Source organism: Hippocampus guttulatus, chromosome 5 (genome assembly GCF_054856545.1).
Source record: "Hippocampus guttulatus isolate MCC_2025c chromosome 5, RoL_Hgut_1.0, whole genome shotgun sequence".
NCBI classification, from domain to species: Eukaryota; Metazoa; Chordata; class Actinopteri; order Syngnathiformes; family Syngnathidae; genus Hippocampus; species Hippocampus guttulatus.
In genome coordinates this window covers 3945406-3970120 of record NC_141265.1, presented here as the reverse complement: position 1 = coordinate 3970120, position 24715 = coordinate 3945406, and the positions used below count along the sequence as shown (strand labels likewise).

General features: G+C 43.8%; 1 protein-coding gene across 1 annotated transcript; it reads left to right on the top strand.

Moving 5' to 3' along the window:
* The first annotated feature begins 785 nt into the window (after positions 1–785).
* On the top strand, positions 786–23046 carry mxd1 (MAX dimerization protein 1). The gene is made up of 6 exons (XM_086111617.1): positions 786–1584; positions 2186–2285; positions 13597–13626; positions 16702–16816; positions 17065–17224; positions 19599–23046. The coding sequence occupies exons 1-6, from the start codon at positions 1518–1520 to the stop codon at positions 19793–19795; spliced, it is 669 nt and encodes a 222-aa protein (XP_085967743.1). The 5' UTR covers positions 786–1517; the 3' UTR covers positions 19796–23046.
* The last annotated feature ends 1669 nt before the right edge of the window (positions 23047–24715 follow it).

Sequence of the window (24715 nt, the reverse complement as noted above, 5' to 3'; positions counted from 1 at the left end):
AGGATTCCTCAGGAGACATTTCGCCGTCTCATCAGGAGCATGCACAGGCGGTGTAGGAGATCATACAAGGCACATGATCAAATGAGGCCACGCACCTCATTTTGACATTTCCTGAGGAATTTCTCCTGAATTTGGATCAGCCTACAACACCAAGTTGATAAATGTAGCTAAGCTTTTTAAAAATGTATTTATTTTTCTTCCAGTCATAGCCTAGTTTCAGGGCACTACGGTTAAATGCTGGATGCAGTGGACACTGCACGATATTTCAGGTCATTTTTATCTGTCCTGACCCTAAGATCCCTGATATGCGCCTGCGCTGACGCAGGAACAAATCAAAATAAGGCATATACATTTAACAAATCTCGGACCACAACACAAGACAAGCAACACTCCTCGATCCAATCATAGTCCTACACCGCAATACAGCACGTGAAAGAGGTGTGTTCGCTTTCAGAATGGGACGTCACGACTTCAACTCGTGGCCAATGATTGGCGGGTTTATCACAATTCAACCAATCGGTGCGGACAAATGTATTCGGATGCACAGCCTCCATTGTGGCTCCTAGCAGGAGCTATTTTGGCCGGTAACATGAACCAAAATGGCTGATCTCTGACTTCAGGTTCGTCTGACGTCATACCATTATAATGATTGACAGATCCAATGCTCAATAGAAGTATATTGTTACTATTGCCAATAACCAACCACATCTACGCGAATCTATTCCATAGAATACAACAACAGACTGTCATCCAAATCCTGTATACACACAAGCCACTGTAAAACAGTATTCAGAAGGAAGATAGGGTTGCGGTGTCCGATATTAGTGGCCAATTTAGCATAGCGCGCTGCGCGTGATCACTGAAGTGACGAACTAGCACAACTAGCTATCAACATATCTTATGGTTGGTTGGAAGGTTGGATGACATCGGCGAGCGAACTTTTAGAAAGACCTAGTTCGTTTTTGTTCCCTGCAAACGCACTCAACGACGCCAATATTTCGTTGTTTTGGACCAGGGATAGAGTGGCTCAAAGAGTGGAACTCGTGATTAACTTTCATCGCTCATTTCGACAATTTTTGTCTGACTGACTCAAACCTTGCCCGATCTCGTTTTCCTGACAGAACATTGTTCGACTTATTTTTCAGCGCCAGCCGAAACTTGAATCTGTCTCTGACTTGGTTTACATGTTAACAATTGTCTGGAAGGAGAGTCATTAAGCATCCATTGCTGTTGAAAGTGTTAGCCAGAGCGGCTAAAAGCTAGTCTCTACCTGAACCACATCAGCTGACATTTACGGAACAGCATCAGGGGAGATAGCAACTGCCTTGCTTTGTCTTGTGGCACATTTAAAGTTTTCTCAAACCCGTTGATACTTCGTCGCAGAGACAAACACTTGACTTAAAATAACCGCTGGCAAAGCGGTTTGAGAAAGCCGGTGTGTGGACGAAGAGCAGGTTGTGTACAGCCACGGATCACCCATTGGATTGTTTTAATATCAGTGATTATTATTACTGAACATGACGGCTATCGGAATGGTGCAAATGCTGATCGAAGCAGCCGAATATCTTGATCGCAGGGAACGCGGTAAAGTATATTTTATTCTTGTTTGTTATGGATTTTATGCTTTGGAAATATGCAGCGACACCCCTCCCCCTTTATGTGGCTTGTTTGTGCTTCTATCATGTTAAAACAACGACGTGTTTTGACATAAAGCGCTCGTGCATTTAATCGCTTTGTGTATTTTGCAAAGAATTGCAGTATGTATCGCTCACCCTCAAAATATGTTCATATCAATTTCATGCATGTTTATGCGATTACTGTAAACTGAAGGCAAATGGGGAAAGCCCCTCTTGGTTTTACGATTATTTCTATTTTGAAAAATTCAATGCGACGTGACCAAATACATTGGTTTTTTTGTTGTTGTTATTATAGCCCCTCCTTTCCTGCTGTTGTGGTTTGCTAGTGGGGTTTATTCCAGTTCAAGATGACATCATTGTCCAGGCTGAGGGGAGAAAATACAGTGTAACGAAGATGGGGCTTGTAATGTTTAATTGCGCTTTACCTACGTTTCAAATACGTCAACTGAATGCTAAAAGATTAACAAAGAAACTGTGCTCTTCCTATTTCTTTATTTGGCTATTTAACACCGCTTGACCCAATGGCTCCATTGTTTATGTGCTTGCAGAAGCCGAGCATGGCTATGCTTCCATGCCACCCTTCATCAGCAGTCGAGAGAGGGAAAGTTTGAAAAGGAAAAGCAAAAGCAAGAAAAACCTAAGTAGCAGGTAAAAACGAATCACCTCAGATTTTTTTTAAAACTCTGCAACAAGCATCCCATCATAACCTCCCCCTGTACAGCGCATCTCACTCCCCAGTATTTTTCAATTACCACTTGTGATGCCATACTGGACATATATTCGTAATATTGGCTCTCTTCCCACATTCAAAACCCAGCTCAAAACCCACCTATTCAGACTTGCATATTCACCTTAAATCTTTCTCTTCTTTTATTTATAATTTTATCTGTGGTTTTATTATTTGCTCTTGGTTGTAAAGTGTCCTTGAGCGCTGTGAAAGGCGCTTGCAAATAAAATGTATTATTATTATTATTATGATTATATTTTGACAGCTCTGTAAATTTACAGCAATTACATTCGAACAGAAGCATCTTGGTTGTTGTAGTAGTTAGGATGACTGCCTAGATGACAGACTAGAACAGGGTCGGACAACATAACTGATGGGGGGTGTGGGGGGGCAAATTTTCATCAGGTCTATAAGGAGGGGGGCATATAGGACGACATACTTATGTATTACAAAATAATGCATGTTTTTTAGCTAATGTTCATCACACTTATGTATTTCATTCTCAAAGCGTGCATAAAATATCCAGCCTTCAACAGCAGAGAGGGTTTGGACAGTCAAAACATAACCACATACTGCATCATGCAAAGGGCTTGGGTGTATAAAAAATACCTTTCAAGGACAGCATAAAACTGCTGACCAGCAAAAAAACCCCAAACATTAAGTACAAGGACTGTTTGTCCTGCATACAGGTGCAACTAAGTGATGTCTGTCATCTAGTGGTGAATGGCAATATTACAACTCAAAACAATACAGTTGACCCCCGCTATTCACGGTCAGGGCCACCTTTACCTACTCAGAGGCCCTGGTGTTAACCATCAAATATAAAACGCATCTCCATGCCTAACCGAGATGCTCAACTCATTTTTCAATACTAACAAAAAGATCAGCACACATTTATGCTTTTCATCAATTTTAACAAATGGAATAGCCAACAAATCAAAAGGTTCATACACTATACTTTTTATAATCCAATATGCATTTTTTTCAATCACTTCTATATACAGTATTTTAATGGTATTGTAATGATGTATAAATGACACTTAACTAAATTAGGACACGTAGTGCACTCTTGCACCTACAATAGTTGCTCAGATCAAAATAGTATTTAAAAAGTAATAAATGTACAAAAACAAACGCCCCGGACATTCATTGGCATCACGCATCCCTCCACCAAATGCAAAAAAGGCAATTTTGGCAGTGTTGAAAACTTGTCACTGATTTGAGGAAATGCCACACTTTGACAACGTACACAGTTGTTTTGTGAAGCAGGGTGCCACAACAAGGGGGGCAAAAGAATGCATGAGCATTCTAAAGGCTGCCAAAAGAAAAAACAATTAAGCCGTAGCACCAGCGTTCGGGGTGAAGGCTCCTCCGGCCAGTGGGTTGCTTTCCAGCACCGGGGATGCTGTGAGTGCAATCCGGTGCACCCGTTCTACAGCAAGGCTGTGGCGCCCCGCATCGGCATCACCTCCTCATCTGCCCGTGGTGACAGAGACGGGATGCCCGACGAGCCTGTGGCAGGCATCCCGGCGAGCGCCGCGTTGCTCACGCCCCTCTGAGCGAGGCCGGCCAACCCCAGCCGGTCTCTGCTCACCTGCTCTGGTGGCAGCTACCGTAGCGGGGGCCTCAGGCGTGAGAAGATGTCTGGCTTGCCGCCGACACAACCGTCCGTCCGCCAGCCAGCCCAACTCTGGCTCCGAGGCAACCTGGTTGCAACCGAGTGCACCCATAACAAAAACTTTTCACCCTCCGAGCCTTTGTATGATTGTGAAGACTCATCAGTTGTTATAGTTCTCCCCATCTTCTGTCATAATACTTGAAAAATCCCCCATGGCGCTTGATAGGATCTGTGATGTCCAAACTATCCAGCTTGCACATCATGTACCTCATTATGTCCCTTTCATGAAAGGGAGATGTGAATTCACTTGGACAGAATATTGACTGATCAGCTGCTGCCACTACAGTCCTGTCAGCTTGGCTCCATAAACAAATGCACGCGGCGATCAATCACGTGATGTCCGGAGTATATCGTACGGGTGTGTGATTGCTCTGCGTATGCCACAATGATATGATTGACTGATAAACAAACACCAGAATAATGTGCAATTTAATGCCGTCCCATAGCCCTTTTGGCATGAAGCTAGAGCTTCTTTGTCAACTTTTGCAGTGGCGAGGTGACTCGGTCACTCAAAAGCTCCACAAGTGGCAGAATAATGAAATGATTAAGACTTTTACAACGCTATAAATACAGCCACGGCGCTGCACAGACTCGCCTGTGAGTTGGTCAACTCCTGCCAAAAATGTTAGTGATTGAAAAGAAAATCAACAAATTGGGATTAAAAGGTTTTTTTTCCTTTTTTAAAAAAAAATCTGAATACCGTCGGTCCTTGAGCTCTAACCCAGATAAGTCTGTAGGTAAAGTCCAGTTATAGTTGACGATCATTGAAATACATTAGGAAAGAAAAATATTTATTTTTGGGAGGTAAACCCTACAAAAAACCCCAACAACAAACAAACAACAAACCCCTTATAAAGTTCCAATATGAATTTTCCACAAAAAATACAGGGGTTGGCTCTGGAAAAAAAAAGTGTCCGTGTCCGTGTGCGTGCGCGTGCGTGGTTGCGTGTGTATTGAATTGATCGAGGGGCCACTAACAAGTTGAGCCAAATGATTTCGTATTCTTTTACATATCACAAGGAGCCCATCGGAAGGCAATCCTTGAGTCGATCGTGCTGAGCGTTTTCGAAGACATTATGCCCATTTATTTGTTGCAAAAGGAGCCATTTATCCACATGAGGGATTGAACCGATTAGTCGACTTTACCATGTGTCAAGGAAGTTGACAAACTACTAATCACTACTTTATACATTGACCACACCAACACTTCACAAAAAGCAATAGGTGATGTGTCCGTGCAGCAAACTCACAGCGATACCTCAGATGCTGTGGAAATACTTGACTAAAAATGTGTTTTGTTGGTATATTGATATTTTATATGTTCTGGAAAGCACTTTGTTACAGCTGTTGTAAAAGTGCTACATCAATAAAGATGTACAGTATTGTAAAAATGAGACTGGTAACAAGCATGGTCTATCCTCAAATACGGAGGCAAGGCCAGGCAGGGAATAAAGGATTTTATTTCAAGGCCATAGATTCTGGCCTTAATTAATACAGAACAATGCAACAAATTTTGTCCAGTGGTGTGGCCGGATGCATATATAGTGGATATAAAAAGTCTGCACACGCCTGTTTAACTTCCTCAACAGCTCGATGGATTTACTTTTCAATCATTTGGCAGGAGAAAGTAAAAATAACAAAATGAGATAATGTGATTACACAACTGTACACGCCTTTTTATAACTGGGATGTGGCTGTGGTTAGAATTAATCAATTCACATTCAAACTCATTTTAAATGGGAGTCAGTACACACCTGCCACCAGTTAAATGGATTCTGGCTAAGCCTAAACTGAGAACATAAACGGCTCCAAAGCATGGTGCTCCCACAACCATGCAATACTTTAAATAGGGTGTTCTTTGGTGGTGATTGATGAAACCAAAGTTGAAATTTTGGTTGTATTTCCAAAAGATGTTTGGCTCAAGCCTCAGAGTGAAGCCCGATGAGAGCATTATCAAAAGCAGTCAAACCTATAAGCTTCTTGAGAAGCCCTGCCACCCTAAAATCAGGAAAAGCCTACTAGAAGATCTAAACTATTTCAGGGCTGGAATGTGTAGGCTGACTCTCATTTAACAATTTATATGTGATTTGTTAATTCTGACCTAGCCACATCCCCAGTGATAGGAGGGTGTGCACACTTGTGCAACCACATGTTTTCAGTTGTTTATTTTTACAGGTTGAGGGCACATTAATGGTGAAAAATGTTTTGACTTGTCTTGGCCTTCTTTTTTTCAACACCACAGAAACTTTTGAAAAGGGGTGTGTAGACTTTCTATATCAATGGGATGTGACTCCTTCGTTGGTGAAGAGCTATGTCTTGTCTCTTTATTGTGCTTGATGGAATTACGCAGTGGCAGCTGCAAACAAGTGTCTGGCTGAGGGCCACTGACCACTTGTTCAGGCAAAGTGGGTCAGTCAAGGTGACTGCGGGAGACATTTCAGTGACGGGCAGTCCCTCGATCACCTCAGACTGCTCGAACACAATGTACAGTTCAGTCATTGTGTGGTCTGTATTGCAGTAGTCAATTCAGTTGTGTGTGTGTGTGTGTGTGTGTGTATGTATATATGTGTGTGTGTATGTGTGTGTATATATATATTAGAGCTGTCAGTTTTGCGCGTTTTTTTGGCATTCATTTAAATAAATTTTAACAGGATTAAATTTTTTCTCGCGAGATTAATGCAGCACACGTCACAACGGATGTTACGTTGCTCTATAAATAAACGAGAAATAAAACAACAAGCGCGCTGCAGAGGTCCACGCCCATGTCTGTTTTGCCAGCCACGGCAGCGCGAGACACCGAAAACGGATACTTAAAGAGTTTATGAATGGAAAGTTTACTTTTAAAAAGTTGCCAGATAGTTCCACTGACAAGACCAAAGTTACCTGTATGTTTTGCAGTCGTAAACTGAGCTATCATCATAGCACGTCGAGTCTGAAATACCACATAATGGCCAAGCACAGGCGGCCCGGTAGTCCAGTGGTTAGCACGTCGACTTCACAGTGCAGAGGTACCGGGTTCGATTCCAGCTCCGGCCTCCCTGTGTGGAGTTTGCATGTTCTCCCCGGGCCTGCGTGGGTTTTCTCCGGGGACTCCGGTTTCCTCCCACATTCCAAAAACATGCATGGCAGGCTGATTGAACGCTCTAAATTGTCCCTAGGTGTGAATGTGAGCGTGGATGGTTGTTCGTCTCTGTGTGCCCTGCGATTGGCTGGCAACCGATTCAGGGTGTCCCCCGCCTACTGCCCGAAGACAGCTGGGATAGGCTCCAGCACCCCCCGCGACCCTAGTGAGGATCAAGCGGTTTGGAAGATGGATGGATGGATGGATGGCCAAGCACACAGCTGATGTGAGTACTCCGCCCCCTCGTCTAAGACAGACAGCTGTGGATCATTTCAAAGTGAAGAAAATGGATAACACGACGAAGAACAAATTTGCTGAAGCCATAGCTAAATGTATGGATACTGCATGCAAGCCTGTCAACATTGTCCACAGCTCGACTCAAGCCGAAATCATTCGCATTGCATCGAACGACTCTACTACGGATTGCCAGCGAGAGCCTCCATTACAAGCTGTGTACAGAGATTGTACGTAGCGGAGAAGACACTGTTTCGGGAGAGAAATAAGAGACTAGATTGATGAGCCTCTGGTGAATAAAGAGCAGGTAGCCTGTCGAATACGATGTATGCCACTGACGCGATTGTTACTTGTTTGGAACTATTTTGTGTGGAAGGTTAGGTTACAGTGTTCCGTGGCCATATAAATAACGTGGGTGGAGCTTCTCTGTGTTCGTCTGACAGCGACTGTGCGCCGCTGAGGCACGTCAAGAGTTCAGCGGTGCAGTGGTAGCGACCTAGCTGAAAATAAAACGTCTCCAGTGTTGTCATCTAACCAAGTGTAGTCATCCGAAATGATGTCTACCCAAAACCGTAGAGAGACTTCCGAGCAAGAAGGACCAACAGAATCAACATAGCCTGTCTGCTGTGTTCAAAGCAAACTTGAGAAAAGCGAAGTATGCAACCATGGCTTAAATCCACTATAGGCTTACTAGTTTACCTTAGATGTGCACTTTATAATGTTATATTGCTCTGTTTTGATTCCATAAAAAGCTGTTAAAGCAGCTGTTGTGTGACAAAATATTTTTTTCACTGTTGTTGATGGGCAGTAATATTATGTGTGAATAACTGCTCCAAGTGAAAAATGTTCATGTAAAATTGAAAATCGAAATTGTTATTTCAGAAAATATTTGCATTTTGCACATAGAAAACGGATTCATGATTCCATGTTGATGAGAGCATTAAAATGGGGAAAAATAGGACAAAGAAATATAAAAGGAAATTCAGAAACGATAAAAAATGCGTGAGTAATCACGATTAATTTTTAGTTCATTTGAGTTAATTATGACAGTTGCGTTTTTAATTAGATTAAATATTTTAATCGTTTGACAGCTCTAATATATGTGTGTGTGTGTGTGTGTGTGTATGTATGTAGAGGTGTGTGTGTGTGTGTGTGTGAATGATTACATGTACAGCAGATTAAGATAAGATAAGAAGATAAGAAAACCTTTATTAGTCTCGCAATGGAGAAATTCCCAATTCACAGCAGCAAAGTTATGAAAGGAAGAAGTGAAAAAGAGTGAGTTCATAAAGTATTTCTCAGTGTGAATCAAGGCTCATCCATTGCATGTTGTTTTTCTGTGGAGTAGATGTGTGAGTGGTGGGGGATGGGAGTGTATATGTGCATGTGTCAGTGGTAATGCCTTTCCCCTTCCTCGTCATGGCTTTTTTTTTCGCTTTCTATGTCTGTTAACCTTTCCCCTCACCTCCCCCAGCTCTCTGTGTCCTCCCTGCTAGGTTCCCACTCTTGACAGGGAGAGCATCAGCTCCTTTATTACATACATGGAGGGAGATATTCCTCCCCCACCTCCCTCATGTACATACAGTACACTCTGTACTCTATGTAACTGCATCGCAATATGCAAATTGCATCTTTGTGGAGCAGTATATGGAGTCCTTTGCATGCTAGTTAGCCACCCTGTGAAGTTCTTCATCTTATCTTTAATTATTTTAGCCAGCAGGCCATTTCAATGTGATGCAATGTTTTTCTTTAAATAAAAACACACAAAAAAGCCACCAAAAAACACCAATAGCAAAGAAAAAAAAGTACGAAGGCACATGTGCATTCATAGGCTGTCAAGTGCACATAAAATAAGAATCGTCACAACCTCGCCTCACAATTTTGAGCAATGCATGGGTGTGCCTCAACTAAATCTTCAACTGTGTTGAGCAAAACACGTCTTGGATAACAATCATAATGACAACAATAACAGTAAATAACAGAGCGAGATATGCTGCACAAATTTTATGTATCGTGACTTAAGTCCTCACATTTTTTTCCCTGGTTCGCTTGTATAAAATATGCATTTTTAAAATATACCTCGGCGGCCCGGTAGTCCAGTGGTTAGCACGTCGACTTCACAGTGCAGAGGTACCGGGTTCAATTCCAGCTCCGGCCTCCCTGTGTGGAGTTTGCATGTTCTCCCCGGGCCTGCGTGGGTTTTCTCCGGGTACTCCGGTTTCCTCCCACATTCCAAAAACATGCATGGCAGGCTGATTGAACGCTCTAAATTGTCCCTAGGTGTGAATGTGAGCGTGGATGGTTGTTTGTCTCTGTGTGCCCTGCGATTGGCTGGCAACCGATTCAGGGTGTCCCCCGCCTACTGCCCGAAGACAGCTGGGATAGGCTCCAGCACCCCCCGCGACCCTAGTGAGGATCAAGCGGTTCGGAAAATGGATGGATGGATGGATAAAATATACCTCATGAACCATTCATCGGTTTTTAGTGTGAAGAATATTCATTGTATTGTGTGGCAGTCTCAAGATGGGATTCAGTGTTGCCTTGTTTGGTCAGAATTCAAACGAGCAGAATCATGAAAAATCTCAGGTTAAAGAGCAGATGCGTTATTCTTTTATACCTTACCTGCTCATGTTCTAATTGTCAAAATAATAATGGTCTTTATTCCTGTCTGTGGCGGCCCGGTAGTCCAGTGGTTAGCACGTCGGCTTCACAGTGCAGAGGTACCGGGTTCGATTCCAGCTCCGGCCTCCCTGTGTGGAGTTTGCATGTTCTCCCCGGGCCTGTGTGGGTTTTCTCCGGGTGCTCCGGTTTCCTCCCACATTCCAAAAACATGTATGGCAGGCTGATTGGGCGCTCTGAATTGTCCCTGAGTGTGGGCGTGGATGGTTGTTCGTCTCTGTGTGCCCTGCGATTGGCTGGCAACTGATTCAGGGTGTCCCCCGCCTACTGCCCGAAGACGGCTGGGATAGGCTCCAGCACCCCCCGCGACCCTAGTGAGGATCAAGCGGTTCGGAAAATGGATGGATGGATTCCTGTCTGTGTAGTAAAAAGAAGAAATGTAGGTGGGGAAAGGTGTGGTCAGCGGCTCTCTTCCTCTCACACAAACACGCAGAATTAAACAATAAACACTCAAAAGCCTCGTTATACGAGACAAATGGTATTTAGTTCTAAAAAATGACGATGTTAGGTCTATTCGTAAACATTCTGTTTAATCAACACAAAATGTACGGTATGTGTTCTCGGCTTACATTGTGCGCCATTTACTAAGAATTTGTTGACCAGTGTAATTTTGTATATTTCCTTCCTTCAGACCGTATAAAATCTCACTGAATATTTCATGTTTCACATCCCACCTATGAGAATAGAGGATGGAAGTCTAGCAATATGATTTTGCATTGTTAGAGGTTGGAGGGAGTAAGTCACACATTTGCCAGACACAAGTAAGTCTTAAGTCGTTACCTTCACGTGTCAAGGAAGTCCCAAGATACTGTGGGGTAAAAAAAAAAAAATCTGCCAAGTTGTGTCACCACCAAATTTCAAGCAAAGTCAAGTCATTACTTGGTTCAAGCAAGTTGTAAATCAAATCGTAGCACTGATTATAAGTGCAGTATCTCTAAAATTATCTCTACAAATTAAATGAGCATTTACATCTCGGGCAGCACATTTGTCGTCTCGTTAGCACATCCGTTTCACACTGGAGAGGTGCATTGTCCGATTCCAGCTGCGGCTTCCCTGCATGGAGATTGCATGTTCTCCCCATCTGCGTGGGTTTTCCCCGGGTTCTCCGGTTTCCTCCCACATTCCAATTACATGCATGGTAGGTTAATTGATCACTTAAATTGTCCCGAGCTGTGACTGTGAGTGTGAATGATTGTTCGTCTGTGTTTTCCCTGCGATTGGCTGGCGACCAGTTCAGGGTGTACCCCGCCTACTACCCAAAGTTAGTTAGGATACGCTCCAGCATGCGCGCTACCCTCGTGAGGATAAGCCGATTAGAAAATGGATGGATGGATGACATTATGATTGTCAATGGTGCGATAAACAACGGCTTCTTGGCCATGTTGTTTGTTTGCTATGGCATAAAAGTAATGAACTTAATTGATACTGAGTGTAAGAATCGAATATTCTTTACTAGAATAACCCTAGTGAGGACAAGAGGTACCTTTTTTCTCTCCATGATTGATTGCTAGCAGCATGCTGCTTCTCTTCTCTTGCATTCAGTGCTAGGAGTCGGTGTACAGTATCGGTGCAGAGGAACTCTTGAAGTGCGCATTACTTCACCACGTTATTAAATAGAGGGCGGGGCAGGGTGCTTTGCATGACTATGCAAACCGAAACACAACAGTCAAAAGGAATGGTTCGGCCAGTATTCGCAAAACATCCCACCCATGGTTACGTTACTTAGCTACAGTTACAGTCACATATTTTTTTTTATTGGTCCCAACCAGTGTTCGTATCACTAGCTAAACTGTGATGTCAGCTTACCTGGCTTTGTGGTTTGTGAAATGACGAATGAAGTTGACGTTGTCGTTGCATTTTAAACGAATGATCCTCTGAGTTGCTCCCATCACCGCTGGTGGTGTTTAAGTCGCCACTTGAAACCAACTAGTGATACCGATTGGGTTGCCAGGTTGGCATGAATGAAACAAAAAACCTTCAATTTTTTTCTTTTTCTTGCTTTCCTTCCTTAAAAAGCAAACTGTTTTCAAATGCATATTTCAAATTATAAACAAGATGACATGTCAAGTTATGTAGTTCGAGTCTAAGCCAAATCGAGTCGCTTAGATACCAGGTCTCAAGTCAAGTCATTCCCAAGTTTTTGGCAAGTAAGTCACAACTCCTAAAAATAGCAACTCGGGTCAAGTCATATGACCGGATTGCCTAATAGCGAGGGAGAATAGATTTTCTTGAACCACAATTTGAACGCAAAATCTGATTTATTTTTTTGAATTGGTTGATTTTCAATAATCGTTTATTAATTTTGTCAGTTTTAAGTTGTTTATGTGATCACATTATTTGTCTTTCTTTCAATAACTAGGGGCACCAACAATTTTGTGTGTGTGTGTTTGTGTATGACTTGGCTGCCAGTTTGAATTTGTGCGTAATTCGAGTTGGACTTTACAGGTAAATTATTCACTGAGGTAAATTTTGGAAGAAGCAGACAATTGCCCTCCTGGATAAAACGTCAGTCTTGAAAGTGTATTCGGCCATTTGAAAAGAAACGCTAGAAAAGAGTTCCTGGAACAGGAGATGGGTCAGTAACTGATATGACGTCTGAATGAGTGGTTTGACACTCCTGCCAGCACTGTTATGTCACAAGCGGCTGTCTGCACTCGTCGGAATTCATATTCAGTTTCCGGGGGGGGGGGGGGGGGGCAGTGCAGTGAGTGCACCTAAAGATGATACCCCGAGTGCAGCATGCATACATGCAATGAACAATCAGTTACACTTCAAAGGCCCCCTTCATTTGATCTCAGGTGGCAGGAGGAAAGACCTCCCTCAGACTAAGGTGAGTGTACATATTCAAGGTGACAATGTGCCAGTGCAAGTTAGTCCCCTGAGATAAGGGAACAGAGGCTAATTTTGGACATTGGGTCAAAGGATTAGGGGGTCTACTCGAGCTAGTTGCGTGAATTGAGAATGCCATCTTCCCCGAGATACCACCAACACTCCCTTTTTGCATTGGTCAAGCAAATTCTCACCAATAATATTGACTGACCCACGATACACATCCGCTGATTTGAATATGCTCAATTTTGTAACCCGCCCCAAAGGCCAGAATTCCATCTTGTTATTGACTTCAGTTTCGGCACTTGTTTATTCCGACTACCCGCCCCCGCACTCCGTGTTGCACGCGGAGTGGCTGATCAGGAAACACAAAGGGGCATCGTCTAGCTTGATGTTTCTGTTTACATTTACTATGTGTAGCATTTGCCCACCTCCTCACATGTTCTCGTACGGTCTATAAAAAGTCTGCATTTCCTCCACAGAATGAACTGCAGACTTTAGAAAATTCCTTTTGTGCATTTTCCTTGAAACTCACACCAGCTCACTCTGACTGCCACAACCTCCCACGCAGCCTTTTCTCACTCGCTTTCTTTCTCACACCTCCACAGCATGCCGTTAGACTGCAGTAATTCCACACAAAGAGGGGTACCCGCTTATGTTTGGCTGCTCACGTTTTCCTTTCTCTCCACAGGTCTACTCACAATGAAATGGAGAAGAACAGGTATGTCAATAAAAAATCCATTTCAATTGCCTCGTGTAATCCTAAAATGAACATCATCAATGTGCTCTTCCTCAACACACAAGAACATCCCATTTCTTCATCCATATCTGTCCAATGCAATCTCTTCAAAGTTGTGTAGAAACCATCCACTGTCAATCAGTGTTTAGCGATTTCTCTCTCCGTATTCTTATTACTGGACAAGGAATCCAGAGCCCCCAAATTCAATTCAGAGTAACTAGTCATAAATGCAGTCATGAAAGTTCACATATTGTATCATTTTCATGTACACTGAACTTTCTTTAAAGGTAGTCTTAGCTGACATCAAATTCTTCTGATGACTTGGCATCTTGTTGGTTTTTAAAAATGAAAAAAAAAGTTCATACAGTATGTTAAACTTTATTTATTAGTCATCTAAAATAAAGTCATCGACTCTGATGATGAATGAAAACATCGGATGGCATTTTCCCTTGCCGGGACGCGGGACACCGCGGCCCCGCTCTGGAGCAAAGCCTGAAGGTGGGGCTCGCTGGCGAGCGCTTGGTGGCCGGGCCTATGCCCACAGGGCCCGGCTGGCAAAGTGGGTCCCCGTTCCCATGGGCTCACCGCCTGTGGGTGGGGCCAAAGGGGTCGGGTGCAAAGTGAACTGGGCGGCGGCCAAAGGCGGGGGACCTTGGCGGTCCGATCTCCAGCTGCAGAAGCTCACTTTAGGGAAATGGAATATCACTTATTTTGCTGGGAAGGAGCCCAAGCTGGTGTTTGAGGCAGAGAGGTTCCCACTTGACATAGTAAGACTTGCCTCCACACACAGCCTCAGCTCTGGTACTAGTTCTCTCGAGGGGGGTTGGAGTCTCTTCCACTCTGGAGTTGCCCACGGTGAGAGGCGCAGAGCAGGTGTGGGCAGACTCATTGACCCCCAGCTCAGTGCCTGTACATTGGGGTTCATGCTGGTGAATGAGAGGGTAGCCTTGTCCTGACTGTTGTTTGTGTCTATGCACCAAACAGCAGTTCAGAGTACGCGCCCGTTTTGCTTTTTGGAGTCCTTGGAGGGTGTGCTGGAGAGCGCTCCCTCTGGGGAATCCCTCGTTCTGCTGGGGTACTTGAATACATACGTGGGCAATGACAGTGATACCTGGAAGGGCGTGATTGGGAGGCATGCCGTCCCCATCAGAACTCGAGTGGTGTTACGTTGTTGGACTTCTGTGCTCATCACAGATTGTGCATAGTGAAGACCTTGTTCAAACATAAGGGTGTCCATATGTGGAATTGGCACCAGGACGCCCTTGGCTGCAGTTCAATGATTGACTTTGTGGTCGTGTCATCGGATTTACGGCCTCATGTTTGGGACACTCGGGAGAAGAGAGGGTCGGAGCTGTCAATTGTTCACCACCCGGTGGGGGAAGTTGCCGTTCCGTCCTGGCAGACGCAAATGTATTGTGAGGCCTTGTTGGGAGCGTCTGGCAGAATCCCCTGTCAGAATGAGTTTCAACGCCCACCTACGGCAGAGCTTTTCCCACGTCCCGGGGGAGGCCGGGGAACATTGAGTCCAAGTGGAACATGCTCTAGGTCGAGCCACTTTTTCTCCATGTCGAGAGGAGCCAGATGAGGTGGCTCGGGCATCTGGTTAGGATGCTTCCTAGACGCCTCCCAGGGACGACCCAAGACGTGCTGGAGAAACTGTCGACCCGACCCCACATATGTGGTAGAAAATGGATGGATTATTAGTTATTATTAGTAATAGTAGTAGTAACATACGGCCCTGCATGCTTGGGTGCATTACTGTATGTCTAAATAGTTGAACCACCAACTCCGACCACAACCACTTTTTTTTTTGTTGTTGTTACATGTGAGATGCGAGTTGCGCCCAAGTATTCATGATAGTTACTGCGAGGTGTCAGAGGGTGAAAGCGAAGACAGAAGGATGATTTATTTACTGGCGTGCTGACCTAGTTGTCGTGTTTAGTCAGTCTGGGGCTAATAAAAGACACATACATTTGGGTAGCAAGGAACATTTCTGTTGTCACAGATCAATAGCTTTCGTCTGTCTATTTTTATAGTCACCTATTGACACAGTGCCCTTTTGGCACTTGAACCAGAATAACCTGCCACTGAACCATCCACTTCCCTATCTTCTTTTTTTCAGTAACTTGGACAAAGTGTTGGCCACACTATGTTATGTCACAAGGCAGGCTAACATTTGCGTTATGTCTTGACCTTTGCACTTTGGAAGTCAGATGTGAAACAGACTGCCGGTTTCATTCATAGAATACTGTCTTCTTATTTATATACTCGTCACTTAGCTACTTTGTATGTGCTCAATTAATCTTAGTTTATCGTGTCTAACCAGTTAAGCCATGACCAGACTCTGATTGTGCAATTGCACCAAATCTAACTTTAACGACACTCAAATTGCCTTTTGCCGTTACATGAACAGCTCATCCAGGCTTGAGGTGCAGAAACAAACATCTCCACTGTCAAGTAAACTATTTGAAGAGCTCTGACGTACACACTCCCACCCACTCAGGCTCACACATGCACACTAGTACGCACACACTGTTTGTGAAGCTGCAGACGGAGGTGTGTGTTGCATAACAGCGGGGTCAGTCAGTCTCAAACACCCACCAGACCTTAGCAACTGGCAGAACTGAGAGTTGAGAGCAATACAGGAAGCAGAGATTGATGGAATTGTTTGAAAAAGATGTCATAGGACGAATGGGCAGATTAATCAACTGCCTTCTGTATATATTCTATTTCTGATAGTTTGTTATTGTTGGGTTTGAAATGTTAACAGTCATTTAAACCCTTTGAAAAGCTCTAGTCGGCATAATTTTGCACTTTATTTGCAGTATGTTTTTGGAGACCAAAGTAAGGGTCCAATCTTTGCCTTGGTGAATTATTGAGCTTGCTTTCTGCTTTCCACCAGAACTGTATGGGTAATGACCTATTTTACAAATACAGTATAGCCTAAAACATCGGAACTATAAAGTGAAAAACGATTTTCTGCCAGTTCCTTGACATGCAAAAGTCAGATCCTGTGTAACTCTGCCTTTTGTTTTTTTTCCCCCCTTCTGCCTTTAGACGGGCACACCTACGACTGTGTTTAGAGCGACTGAAATCTCTGGTTCCTTTGGGTCCAGACGCCAACAGGCACACTACCCTGAGCCTCCTGATGAAGGCCAAAGATCACATCAAGGTGCGTGCGGTCATATTTTGCTCATCTAAACGTTGCTCTTCAAGTGGTTTAGATCATAAAGCGGCATCATTACATCAGGTTCATGGAAAGGAAAGACTATAGCCATATTTGCACCAAGTGGTACAGTCCAGTTTGGTCCAGTATAGCTCTGATGAGTAAATCCAGAAGTGCACTATACCATGTCGTGTCATATAGTACTGCTCGGAGCGTGGATAATATTTTCTTATTTCCTCTTGTTCACTATGCAGAGGTTGGAGGAGAGTGACAGAAGAGCCCAGCACACCTTAGAACAATTACAGAGAGAACAGAGGCATCTGAGAAGGCGTCTGGAGCAGCTCGGTGTGGAGAGAATCCGCATGGACAGCACTGGCTCTGCCGTGTCCTCTGACAAATCCGACTCTGACCAAGGTTGGTCATGCATGCGATTCATTCATTTCTTCCTTTCTTTCTTTCTTTCTTGCTTCCTTTATTTCTTTCTTTCTTTCTTCTGGAAAGTGTGTAAAATGTTTGCTTGGCGGATTACCTGTCCTTGTTTTGGCATCGCATCTTTTGCTCCAAGTCAGAGGTGGGCAAACTACGGCACGCAGGCCGAATCCGGCCCGTTGGTCTTTTTAATCCGGCCCGCCAAAGGTTGGTCCACAATTAAGGTTCGATGTGATGATTCGATGATTGCATTCATTTCAATTGGACTTGTAATGACAGGCATTTCACCGCCAGGTGGCGCATTGACTTGAAGTTGCAGAACACGGGGAGGGGGGGGCGGGATCTTTTCGACCACCTAGGACCTCTGTATCGCTCTACTTATACTGGTCTGATCACAATCCATCTGCAGAAATGCACAGGCTAAGATAGGTCATCAACAACACTGTCGTCATTTTAAAAAAGTATATTGATACAGTACTTTCATGCTTTTGTTCTGTTGATGTTTGATATGGACTGTCAACAAATGCAGTTTTTTTTTTAATGTACCATAGCTCGTGCTGACCTGGCCCTTCTGTCAAATTTTAAAAGTCAATGCGGCCCCCGAGCCAAAAAGTTTGCCCACCCCTGCTCCAAGTGCTCAATTGCGAATAAATACCTGCAGAACACATCAATCAACCTACATGCACAGATGCTGAAACTCAACGGTAGTAAATAAATGATACAAATGAGAACCGTTGCATACAGTTGACTTGGCCTGCACTGACTCACACCCCCACTGGTTTGAATTAGGGCAGAGGTGTCAAAGTCAAGGCCCGGGGTCCAGATCTGGTCTGCCACATCATTTTATGTGGCCCGTGAAAGCAAAACCAGCATGTCAACTTCCATGATGCTTGCTGGAGTCTGAATCAAAATTTCAAATTGTCATATCTAGTCCAAAACAACCATATTTGAACAAACCATTATTCTTGACTTCTGATTTCAAAACAAGTCATCCATCAATGTGTTGTTCGCAGTGTATGTACCGGTAATATTTGGAGGTTGTTCAACATTTGGTTTTACAAAATTCACAGTCATAACGGCCCTCCAAGGGAAACCGTAACGACAATGTGGGCCGCGACAAAAAATAATTTGACACCCCTGAATTAGGGTAACCTCCACTTCTGGACACCTTCTGCAATGAGTTTCCTTATTTAATGATGGGCACATATCCAATGAACCGTATTTGTTCCATATTTAATGGTCTGTTCTTTCACTGTAGCCAAGATGAGCGATAGGGCACCGTTCTGTGCAGAGGGAAATTATCCTGTTTCCCTTAATTTGTCAGAAAATTATTATTCATTAATTACAAATATATCTTTGGTCATCTGTCTATCCCAGCGATGTATAGTGACAGGCAGAGCCATGAAATAATCTTCCATCAGATGGCAGAAGATCCAGTACAATAAATCAACCCGTTATTATTCAAACAAGACAATAAGTCATGGATTCCTGTGAGTCTATCATCTTTTTGTTTATAAAACAACATCACCGATACTGTCAGTTTTCGACACACAGTTTTTCCAGCCATGGGGGACCTGGTCGCTCATTCCAACACTTCATAACATTCTCAAGACCTCCACTCCGCTTAAAAACAAACTTCTTTCTTTCGCCCTTCCTGCCCCTTGGATCTCCGTCTCATGATTGCCAAAGCTCGTCAACTTGAATGTCTTTACAGAAACACTGGACTATCCACAAAGAAATTTAGACGAACCATATTTTACGTTATAAAGACTCCATTGCCAGCACTAAAATCCACCCCTATTCCATTATAATCACTGCCAATAATGGAAACCCCAAGTCACTTTTTGCCATACTTATCCTATCACCCAGCCCAGGACTCCCTCCACCCTCACTTTATACGCAACCTCCTTCTCCTTCTCTATTTTGTTCATTTCTCAATGAAAAAATAAGCATTCACCAGAACCTTGGATCATGCCCTCAACTTAGCACTCAATTTTCACCCATCCACACACTCATTTTCCCCCTTCCAGCTCCCAGTCTCTCAGCAATCACAGAACTCAACCAGAAATTCAAACTTTTTCAGGAATCCCACACTTCTTCAAAACCTTTGAATTCAATTGAGCGAATTTTCTAAAGGTCCCATGCCACATTTCATGTCTTTTCATCGGGTTTGCCAGATAATTTGGGTTGGGACGTCCAGGTCGGGTCTTTCTCTTAACGTGAAGCAGAATTCACCAAGCCTTGGTGACTCCCACCTTCACATTGAGCGATTTGATATATGGACACCTTGAACGGCGAGCCAGTATAGGATTTTAGCGTTCATTCTCATGACTCCCAATTTCTTCCCTCTTGCCCACAGAGGACCTGGATGTGGATGTGGAGGGAACGGATTACCTGCTGGGTGATCTAGAGTGGAGCACCAGCAGCGTGAGTGACTCAGGGGACGAACGGGGAAGTCTGCGGAGCAGCTGCAGTGATGAGGGCTACGCCAGTGCCAGCTTGCGTCGCCTGCAGGACACTCAGGAGAGGGCCAAGCAGCCGGCCTGCAGCCTATAAACATCACTGGTCACTGGTTCATCTCCCGCCTCCACTGATCCCGTTCCAAGAATGTGTCGCCACACCCTGGTCGTATACCCACCTCAGCAACCCCCCCACTCCTGTCTCCCTACTAGGACAAACCCAATTGTGAGGTCTGTCATCCACCCAGGCGTCTGCAGATCTTGTGCCACATAGCGACGAGAGGCTTGGAGAAACCCGCCCACAGCCAGCTCATCATTATCTCACGGTCGTTAGGTGGAATACACACCAGTCAAATGAGTCGGTTCTCCCTTACTTGTCCCTCCGTCCATCACAAATGCAACTTTCAGCCAGAGAATGTTACCGTACAATATCCCACTGCCTCTTTTTTTATGTCTCAAGAGGTATGGGAAGCACTTATGAGAGTTCACAGACAGGCAGACACACTCACACACAAACACACACGTTCCATCATTGCTTCTTGATGCCCAGTGAGACGGTGCTCCAACAAGGTGCGCCACACAATCGGGCCTTTTTATCCGCCCAGCTCACCGCAGTCAGTCATCCGATTTTTCTAAACATAAACACGTCAACCTTTTCCACACATCGGTTAAAGAAAATAGAACTCCTTTTCCCTTTCGTACGTCAGAAGTCATCTAAAAGGTGTTTTACAAACTTTTCAAAGGGCAGACAATGGAACAGCAATATGAGTGTTACTAGCAAGGCATTTTCACCCTGACCTATTTGGTCCCCACCTGGACAGTGGAGGGTTTGGGATCGATGCTTTCTGCCGCTCTCTGACGACTGTGGGTTTTTTCATATATACGTGTGTATGTCGATGTGTCCATGAATCTGGCAATGACAGTGGTCTCCTGTCAGTTTCTATCAACAGCCACTTGACCTGTTTATGGAAAGATTTGGCAGGTGCTGGTGCACTATTATCCACTATTGCTTGACCAGGTCTTACCTGGGATGGAATAGATAAGGGGTTGGAAACTCCGCTTCCTCGAGAGCCACATCCTGCCTGTTTTAGAGCTCTCCCTATTCCAACACACTTGATTCAATTAACCATCATTTCAGGCTTCTACATAGCTTGCTGATGAGCTGATCGTTTGAATCAGTTGTGCTGGAGTAGGGAGGGATCTAAAACAGGCAGGATATGGCTTTTGAGGAACCGGAGTTCCCTACCGCTGGAGTAGATAGTCTACCTACTGAGAGCAGTCGATAGGCTGAAGAACATTCCACTACGCAGAGAGATTGGCAAGTGGAGGCAAAGCGCATTAATTTTCTTTTGTTAGATTTTCCTGCCAGGCTTTCGAAAAGGAAAGTCACCCTAAAATACAACGTCTGCTTTACGTTTTGCGGTGAAAGAACCAGCCAACAGAGGACTTATTTCTGTGTTCATGTCTAAAAGACCCTCTCTTGACAGCTATTTATTGTTTTGGAAGAAATGTAAGCCTAGCGGTAATGTAAATAGTTTACAGATGTCTAGCAGAAGTATTTATTAGATCTGATCAAGCTAGAGATGAATATAAATATATATTTAATTAGTTCTACATAGCCTTTGTTCTTCTCGTGAAGTTTTCTTGAGAGTTTCACATGTGTAGTTTGGTCGCACAGCCTAGTCAATCCATAGAATATTTAGAAATGTCTCTTGTGCCTCAAGGCTTTGTGTCTGTTGGGAAGTTTGGCGCCGGTCTCTTAGAAGATGAAATGGTAGCCTGTGGTTGGTGGTGCTTCGCTGTTCTCCAATACAAGATGGAAAAAGTCAATAGAACAATTATAAAACAGCAAAGGTGGTGGCGGCGGCGATGTCGTGTGGCAATAGTAGTCGTGTGGCCTTCCTCAAGGTGCAACAAAAAAAAAAAAGTCCTGTGATATTTCATCTCTTTGTTTGGTCAGGAAGACATGTGCATGGTGAGGATTGCAGTTTGTTTTGAATGTAGATGTCCTTCATCCTGCAGCCAGCGTGTCCGCTTGGTGCCAAAGGCGACCCCCCACCCCCCATCCCCCAATGATAGCCAGCGCTTACAAATCTCAAGCATGAAAATGTTACGCAAAAATGATTCTATAGGGGGGGGAAAAAATAAAATCACAAAAATAGATATTCGTTTTCTGAGTGTGGAATGCTTTTTTTCCCTCTTCAACCAGAGAACTGTGTAGCAACATGATGAAGAGGATGTGGAAGGACGTGTTCAAAAGTAGGAATTCTCTGATGCGTGCATGTATTTGTGTCTCGACCCTGGACAATTGATTGTGTGCATCTCGATAAAGTCAAGACAGAGCCCTCCAAATCTGCACTTGGAATGGTTATCGCAAAGACTTTATTTCATGTGAAATTTAGTTATCGAGACCTTAATCACAAAAGAGTCTCAAAAGGCTCAAAACTGCAGCCCACAAACAGGCCTTTACAGGACTGTAGTTACAGTACGGTGATGACAGGACATAAATGTTATTGAGATGAAAGTAATCAATTAGCCAAGTGTCTTACTTCGTCACTGTCTTCAGGGCGAGTTATTGAAGGGGAAAGAGTAGCGGCAGTTTTAAGCGCCAGAAAAACAATTGTCTTATTTCGTTGTATAATGCAAAAAAGGAAAAGGCGTGTCGGCTTGAAGAAAGATTTACGTGCTAACCTTAGCATTTAAGTTCTCCGTTTCGCCATCCGCGGCCTCGTCTTCCGCCGATCTGCCCGTGTGAGTCTGACCCCCCCCCCCCCCCCATACACTCCCATATCCTACACTTGCGTGTGTGGTTCAGATATGTGGTGGATGGAGAATTTCAGACCCTGGTGCTTTCAACATCTGCCTCAAGAGGCAGCTGTTGAGTCTCAAGGAAACAACCAGTTATTTAAGCTACAGGTTTAAGCATTGATGGATCTTGTGTTCATGTTTGTAAGTTATTTGATTTGTGCATACTTTGTGGCTGGTATCGCCTTAAATTGACCCTAAAATGTAAAAAAAAAAAAAAAAACCTCAACAAAAATGTACTACATGTTTGAATATGATCTGTTGAAATGTAAGCCGAATTGTTTTGAGGTGTGCTGTCATGCATTGACAGAACACAGACACACACATAAACAACATTGTTCCGCCATAAATATCACTGTCACCTGATGATGCCTTTCTTCGAAGGCGGCTCATTTCTTCTGGATGTTCCAAATCGGCCTAAAAGTGGCCATTTCGTGCACTTCATTTTTAAGAATTGGACAAGTGAAACAACATACGATGTGCAGCTGCAATTTGTATTTGCCAGTGCAAGTAATAAATAATTTTGAAAGCCTTAGTTATCTACTTAGCACCTTTACACTGTTTTTCTTTTTCCGTGCTCATTACACTCATAATCAAGCAAGAACAAGTTTTAAAGTTGTCAGGTTTTGCGTGATGGTAGGTGGAGACAAAAAGGATACATGAGGGAACAAAACCAAATCTAATCTAAACAAATACAAAGCAGTACACCTCCCTCAAGGATCCCAGACATCCCAAAGTCACCCAATGGCTTGGCGAGACAATAATCAACTGGACGTGGCTTGTCAGAAACAACCGGGGCCGTAACACTTGTACCGCTGGAAACGGGCACAGAGGGCGGCTGCAACACTTGCGCCGCCGAGTCAGGTGTGGCAGCCGCATCACTTGCGCTGCCGGGGCAGTGGGACCAGGCCTCTGGTCTTGCGCGGTCCAGTCTCAGTTGGATCATTCTGTCGCGTTTTGTGTGATGGTAGGTGGAGACAAAAAGGGCACCTAAGGGAACAAAACCAAATGTAATCTAAACAAATACATAACAAAAAGCAATGTTTCGCTGAACTTAAATTTGCTAGAAAATTTAAGTTCTCAGTCTTTGCTGTTCTCATAGTCTACCAGATAGAGATAGACTGTACCTCGATCTCATGCACTGATTTGCTAGTTAATAGCCAATCATATCTAAAAAGCACAATGACACCAACATTTCTTAATTCACCACAATTCTAAGGCAGGGGCATTGCTAGGCATAAAGCTCAACAGGGGCACGGGCCCCAACTACATTGGACTACCACGACTAGTATGGATGTATGAATGCATAGAATTTTTTCAATACTGTGTGTGTGTCTCTCTCTCTCTCTCTCTCTCTCTCTCTCTCTCTCTCTCTCTCTCTCTCTCTCTCTCTCTCTCTCTCTCTCTCTCTCTCTCTCTCTCTCTCTCTCTCACATTCTGAGAACCCCAACAACATGAATACTAAATACACTGCTGGTTTCCTTTTGTAAACAACCATCAAGTCAGTTTACTTTGACATTGAGCGTGTTCGTCTGTGTATTTTCGACATCGATTATCTGTATGCGGGAGGGGCGTTGCTGTCCGCCATTTTTCGGAAAGCCCTGACAACGCCAAGAGTGTCTGCTGGAAGGACAGCACCATCTTCTTGTTTGTGACTGAATAACACCTCTGACAACTGGGTCTGCGTGTCAAAATAGTCCACGGACTTTCTTATTTGTGTACCCCTCGGTTTCTGAAATAATAATAATAATACAATTATCCAATGGAAATCAGACATTGCTTTTGAATTGTTCAGGAGAATTATTTAAAAAAAAAAATGAAACAGGCCGAACAAAAATTATGGTTATAATTCACTGAGCACACCCCACCTCCCACAACCTTTTGAAAAAGCTACTACAAATGATTTTTATAATGCTAAATCTGACTTCTATATCTCTCAGCGGGTATTTTTGCCCACTCTTCATGAGCAAACTGATGAAGTTGTCGAAGATTTGAAGGGTGGTTTCTCCAGGCGGCATGTTTCACCTCAATTCAAGATGTTCAATAGGATTTTGATCAGCGCTCATGAAAGGCACTCTGGTTTCCTCCCATAATTCCAAAAACATGCGTGGCAGGTTAATGAAAGACTCTAAATCAGGGGTGTCCAAAGTCGGTCCTCAAGGGCCGCTGTCCTGTCTGTTTTCCAGCTCTCCCAGGAGCAACACACCTGATT

Coding starts and splice junctions, on each gene's coding strand:
- mxd1 (XM_086111617.1), top strand. CDS start 1,518: ATGACGGCTATCGGAATGGTGCAAATGCTGATCGAAGCAGCCGAATAT. Junction 1,585..2,185: donor TCTTGATCGCAGGGAACGCG/GTAAAGTATATT, acceptor ATGTGCTTGCAG/AAGCCGAGCATGGCTATGCT. Junction 17,225..19,598: donor CAAATCCGACTCTGACCAAG/GTTGGTCATGCA, acceptor TCTTGCCCACAG/AGGACCTGGATGTGGATGTG.